General features: G+C 42.7%; 1 protein-coding gene across 1 annotated transcript in view; it reads right to left on the bottom strand.

Moving 5' to 3' along the window:
- The window catches only part of LOC116055532 (nuclear factor 7, brain-like), a 2,961-nt gene extending 2,605 nt beyond the window's left edge, over positions 1-356 (bottom strand). The window contains exon 1 of the mRNA XM_031307537.2: positions 1-356. This exon is cut by the window's left edge and continues 2,605 nt beyond it. Within this exon, the coding sequence (XP_031163397.2) occupies positions 1-112 (112 nt within the window). The 5' untranslated portion in view covers positions 113-356.
- Between the last annotated feature and the right edge of the window lie 6,564 nt (positions 357-6,920).

Genomic DNA, 6,920 nt, shown 5'->3' with positions numbered 1-6,920 from the left:
AGCTCTGCAGACAGGCTCTACAGAAGCTGTGGCTGCAGGACAGGACGACAGGCTCTCTAAAGACTTCATGGCAGACAGGACAGCACAGGTCCTCCTCTGATACGGAAGCCATTGGCTTTGGAAAACCGAGCAGGATCCGATCCGCCTGCTCCTCGTCTTCTTTTGGAAGTTACTTTACTTTCATCTGTGATTTTCCTCAAACGTGCATTCAATCAGCAGCCCCCAGACGTTTACTATTCCAGTTTTTCAATATAGTGTCACGTAGCTGTCCTCTTTCAGCAGAAATTAACTTTTGTCCGAAAGTCAAACTTATCGTCCGTCGGCGCCTCGGTGTAAACAATGTTGTTTCCTGTATGAACGTTTGCGTTTCCTAGGATGGCGAAGGCATGACCCGCCCTACTCTGCCTCTGATTGGCTAGTACTCGTTGCCTTTTGTTAGTTCGATTGGTTAGGTTTAGGTATGAGCAGTGAGATTGGTTAGGGTTAGTGTAAGAATACCAGGGTAAGCCAATCAGATGCAGAGTAAGGCGGAGTAGGGCGGGACATGCCTTAACCATCCATCCGTCTTTTTTTACTTCAAACATTTTATTATTAACGCAGTGATTACAATACAAACAAGTAAAAGTATGAAAAGTACCAGTACAGGCCGCGACTTTTTTTTTTGTAGGGTGGTAGGGGAATACTCATCCCTGATTGGCTCGCCCTGACATTCTTACCCTAACCTTGCTTCCTGTATGAGAATAGATAGATAGATAGATAGAGAGATAGAGAGATAGATAGAGAGAGGGAGATTTTTATTGATCCCAAAAGAAATGGCAGCAGCAAAATATCAGACACAGAATATACATGAAATAATAATAGGATAGAGTTGGGAATAACTAGTGGTGATAAAGCTGTAGATCAACCTTAATGCAGATGTGATGTCTGAGTCTTATCTGTCACTCAGAGATGAGGTGTTAAATAGTTATGTACTATATATTATTGTGGTAGGAATGATTTCCTGTAGCGGTCCGTGTGACATCGAAGCTGGCGGAGCCTCGTAGAGAAGCTGCTCCTCTGTTGGACCAGTGAGGGGGGGTGGAGAGGGGGGTCGGGGTTATCCATGAGAGATAACAGTTTGTTCAGGGACCTCCTCTCCACCACAGCTTCAACAGTCTCCTGTTTGCAGCCAGTAGCGGAGCCAGCTCAGCCGATTTAGAGAAGTCAGAACAGGCAGACCCATTTGGACTCTTTATTGTAATAAACAGATGTAAGCAGTTATAAGTTCTGAGTAATGAGCCAGAGCCCAGTGAAGAAAGCATTTGTTGTGAGAAGATACCAAGACAAATATTGTTATTCTTTTTAAACATTTTATAGGAGATACAGAGCTAACGTGTTAGCATGTAGCTACATATAACGTTAGCAGTGTGCACGTTCTAACCTGTTAACATGGGAGCTGAAATATAAACGGACATGCCACGCAACTGACACGCTCATGCCACGCAGCCGCCACGCAGCCGCCACGCAGCCGCCACGCAGCCGCCACGCAGCCGCCACGCAGCCGCCACGCAGCCGCCACGCCACACAGCCGCCACGCTCACGCCACACAGCCGACACGCTCACGCCACACAGCCGACACGCTCACGCCACGCAGCCGACACGCTCACGCCACGCAGCCGACACGCTCACGCCACACAGCCGCCACGCAGCCGCCACGCAGCCACCACGCAGCCGCCACGCAGCCACCACGCAGCCGCCACGCAGCCACCACGCAGCCACCACGCAGCCGCCACGCAGCCGCCACGCCACACAGCCGCCACGCAGCCGACACGCTCACGCCACACAGCCGACACGCTCACGCCACGCAGCCGACACGCTCACGCCACGCAGCCAGTGTGCAGGAGCCCTTACCCGTCCGTTCCGGAGGTTAATCGAGCCTTAAGACACTGATTCCGTTTCAGAGCCTAACCCAAGTGAACGTTTGTTGGTTCATAAAGATAATGCTGCCATTGTCCTTAAACAATGAACCTACCTGTTTGTTATCTTTGACACTTCCACACACTCAGCTAAATGAGCATAGGCTCGTATCATTTTCATATAAATTGCTAAGGAGTCTGAACCATACAGAAACAGGATTTATTTTTTAAATTGATCTTAAACAGCCTTAGGGCTACACTTACAACTCTAATGTTCTCATTAATGTGTAGCTCCCAGCTATTTCCACAAAACGTGTTTAATCTGAGTTAAAATCTAAATCTAAACAAAGCCAGTTATGATTGACAGATTTAGACAGGCAGTGCTGGGGGGCCACGTTAATGGAAGAGGACTGTTTATCTGTGGATGCAGGGTCAGCAGTGATGTGCTCTGCTGCTCCAGTGTTGGGCAGGTCCTTGATGGAGGTCAACTGGTGGCCAGTTTAATAACGGCACAAATTACACTCTCCATGCTTTCCTAGGATGAGGATGAGGAGTTGACAGGGTTAATTCAAGCTGGGATGGAGAATAACTAAAGTGATGGATCTGTGGATTTACTGTAGGCTGTTGAACAAATAATCAACTACTCTGCAAAAAAAGAAGCAAATAAGCATAGACCCTAAAATGCAGAAACTATTCATTTAAGTCAAGAACATTGAGAATTGCAATAATTAACACAGGAGTAAGTACGTTGGAGGGGAAGATTATTTTTTCCATGTCTGAGCAAAATAAAAATTACTCTTTTCAGGATAAATGTTGAATCTAACAAGCATTTTCGTATATAGTGTCTCAACTGCACCTTACCCCCCCTCCCTCCATGTTATATTTTTTCTACATACATGTTGGCACTGGAAAAGGAGTTGCTTTTAATCTCATTGTAAATGTGTATAGTGACAATACAAGGCATTCTAATCTATTCTATTCTAAGCAAGACTTTAGAAATGTTTTTCAATGTTTAGTCCTGAATCTAAACTGCCACCCAGATTCCTGGATTGATATTAATCACATGAGTGTCACCACGAGTGGAGCCAGAAGTTGGAAACATTCAGGGCTCAGCCTAAACCTGAATGTCTAAACTCTGTGTGTACATTATTTGGGAAAACATGATAGTTGCCATGAGAAGAAATCATCCTGTAGAGCCTACATCCTGTTTTGTATCTAATTGTTCTCCAACTTTCATTCTGAAACCATAATACAGCAAATGTTGAGGACGACTAGTTTTCACTCCTGCCACTAAAAAGAGGCAAACACGTTCTATGTTCACGTCTAATGTTACTCATTTTAAGTTGCATAACATATATGGTAGCATTACTAATCTTCAAACCTATTTTTGTTGTACTATGATGGAGCAGAGTTGACACAATGACCACCTGTGGTCACAAATCTGACAAATCTGCTACATTTGAATACTAATTTTAAATCAAGGATTCTCAAAAGAACATTCACTCAGCTATATTACATTAAATTAGGTAAGAGCATAGTAGTAGCATAGAACAGTGGAAGGGATTTTAAAAACCTAAAAGATTCGGGCTGTCGAAAAACATTTGATGCTGAAGCACATAGCATTTACATGAAAGGGGCCAAACATCAATCTCAGACATGACTAACTGTGATGATTGTGCTTCACAGTGGTCTTCCCTTGGATCGATCCAAATATTGATAATATTGATCAATACCAGTGTAATAAGATGGATACTTTAGTTCCAGCTTCTCTCCAGTATACACTGCTGTGGTTTCATCAGAGAGGCGACCTGGCTGTCTGTCTCTGTGTCTCCTGTCACAGCGAGGAGCAGGTCACTTTGCTCCTCCTCCTCCCCCCTCTGCAGCACACAAGCAGGACAGAGACGGAGCAGAAGAACGGCAGAGAGGAAGAGGAGCGCTGTGTGGTGATATTTTCAGGCCGAAAATAAAACAACGGCAAGCTGTATAATTTGTAAAACGGCTGTAAGATACAATGTTAACACAACAAACTTATTCAAGCATATGGACATTCTGTCCTGGGTTTTAACTTAATTAATAATCATTATATATTATATACATTATATATAATAATTCATTCAGATTTAGCAATTTGATGATGCATCCACCTTAATTATTAAAAAGTATCGGTATCGGTGATACTGGCCCTGTATTTACTTGGTATCGCATCCATACCAAATATTGCAGTATCGCACACCACTAGCGTTGTACCTGCATGAAGCCAGACAGGAGATTAATTTAATTTTGTTCGGGTTAAACTTTTAGTGTGTGAGAGATGTGAAGTACTTGTAAAGTCTTTACAGCCTTTACAGTATACCCAAAGATGGCTGAACACGTAGTGATGCTGTAGTTAAGCCACTGGGTGGCAGCCAGGATCCACCTATCCCCGCGTCTGCTCGGCATGACACCAGCTGCAGCATCTCTACTGATTTCTGGAGTTCCTGTGAAAACAGTTTACTTTGAACACAGTAGTGTGAGAAGAAAACAGATTGTGAAAACCCCATGTTGGCACCTCACTGTCTGTTTGTTGAGAAGAGGAGGGTTGAGCATTTCTTGGCATTCTGTTTGTCTCCAAAGCTAGTCAATGTTTATCAAGCAGACACAACAGCCAGAATCCGAAATGCAAGAGAAGCTGTTCCAATGGCAGCAGCAGCAGCAGGAACTGCAGGAAGACTGGACGCTCGCAGTATTACTCGCAGTATACTCGCAGTATACTCGCAGTATTACAAACTCAAAACATCCTCATACACAACACAACATTATAGGTCAATTTCCAAATACTACCAAAATGACACATATATTCTCTATATTTACTGCCGCACGGTGGCAGTTTAAACATGTGACCTTAATCATGTGACCGTTCTGTTTAACGGTACGAGCACAGTTATAAAAACGTAGTAAATGTTCTGAAACAGAACTAGTTACGTTTAGGCCAACAAAAATACGTAGTCAGGGTTAGTAAAACATCAGGTATTAAATTAAAATGACTCACGTAAAACTACTAAAATGAAGACGTGACGACACAAAAAGTAAAACTTTGGTTCATTTTAAAATGACGGTTGACTTTTGGGTTTACACGGTCTCCTGAGTGAGTGTCCTGTTTTAGTCGGAGCCATCCACCACCCTAACCTACCACCTTACGCAGAATTTGGAAAAAACATTGGAAAAAATGTGACAAAATCATCGGGAAAAAGTCGACCAAAAATGTTGAAAAAAAGAGTTTTAATTTTAACCCAGAAAAACAACAAGTTGCATGGTGGACAGGAAGGGTTAAACCAAGAGTCAGGTGTACATTAAAACATGTTTCATTCCTCCAGTACATACTATATACCGGCCATTCAAGAGATATTTTTTAAATGACAAAATCCACAGTCCCTGTGTTGTATAAAAATACATTTCAAATTCTATTTGCTCATTTGAGGGTTCAGCAGTCACCCAAATCAAGAGGCTATCTTCCAAAGTTACACTTTTCCAAGCACAAAGTTCCTCTTTGTGTTTCAGTGCTGTGAGCCTTTTCTATTATGTTCTCACTCCCCCCCCCTGAAGTCTCAGCAGCACAATGTTTACGCCTGAATTTCCTGCAATGACAACATTTACTTCACATGCTCATCTTTTTTTTTTTTTTTTTTTACAGTTGTCATGTTCTATAATATCTGCACATGGCAACTATGGTATGGTTAAGATTAGGAAAAGAGAGTGGTTGTATGGTTAGGGTTACGCAATGAAAACACTTGGTTCAGGCTAGGAAGAGATACTGCTTACAGTTCATCAAAGCGTCAGTTTGGATTGAAATGTGCTGGGGACATTTGGAAGTGCATTGTCAGAAGTGCTGGGTAGTAGGTACAATGACGCATTCATTTTTTTTTCTCTTTCACGTAGATCATGTTTAGAAAGACGCTGTCCTGTAGCTTACTGATGTAAATGAATAAAAATGTATACAAAAATGTAATGATGTCCGACACGTTTTATGAAGAAGAAAGCCTTAAGTTTTCAAAAAGCATTAGACATATGCCCCACTATGTTCTGCTTCATATGTCCATGTACCATGTTGACAATGTGACATGACGTGCCATCAGACTCAGAGAGAGGCGCTATGAAAGGAAAATAGGCCTGGCCTACATAGACTACGTGTTGAAGTTCAGTGGGCAAATGTGTGGCTATGCCCTTTGCTAATATTTTGATTTAATTCCCAGTACAATTGACCATATCTACACACAACACAACTTCTGCAAGTTCTGCACTACAAATTTCGCCAAGATTGAAAAAGCTAAAATATGTGTCGCACAGATGAACGCTATATCACACCATGAGCTGACTGCTCTCAATTCACAATAATTTGCATCCATCCAATCTACATCAGGCATTCTGACCAAAACTTGAAAGCATGCAATCCCCATCATCATCATCATCATCATCATCATCATCATCATCATCATCATCATCATCATCATCACAACTATTCCCAAATTCAGCATAGATTCAAACAATAATTAAACAAGATACTGACTACTCCACGATCATCTCCACTATACCAATGCTTGCTGTACGAACGCAAACCGTAACTAAGTAAGTTGGTGGCTAAGGCTAACATTAATTGCAAGAGAAGAGTTAAAACAGCCGATCACGTGTTCAGTTGTGAACAGAGGAGCGAGTAGCCAGCGCTTTGTCTGTGCCGGCCCTGTGGGGAGAAACTTTTGTGGATTTGTTGGCATCTGTCGCTCAAGAATTATATGTGTTATGAACTTTATTTTTTTTTAACTAAATTGGTCTCGAGGTTTTCAAAAAAAGTGGTGGGTACAAAATGACTCATGACGAAATCTGATAGGTACGCGTCCCCACCGTCCCCACCGTCTCCACCGTCCCCGCTGAAATTGATGCCTATGATCAAAAGGCAAATGTCAGTTCTGTGACAGAACATCCCCGCTCACCTACATGACACCCCGACCTCCACACCTTTACGTTCTGCCTCGCTGCATGAAATACACACCA

The sequence above is a fragment of the Sander lucioperca genome, chromosome 6 (genome assembly GCF_008315115.2).
Source record: "Sander lucioperca isolate FBNREF2018 chromosome 6, SLUC_FBN_1.2, whole genome shotgun sequence".
Lineage (NCBI taxonomy): Eukaryota > Metazoa > Chordata > Actinopteri > Perciformes > Percidae > Sander > Sander lucioperca.
Note: the sequence above shows the minus strand (reverse complement) of the source record. Positions and strands in the feature narration are given on the sequence as shown.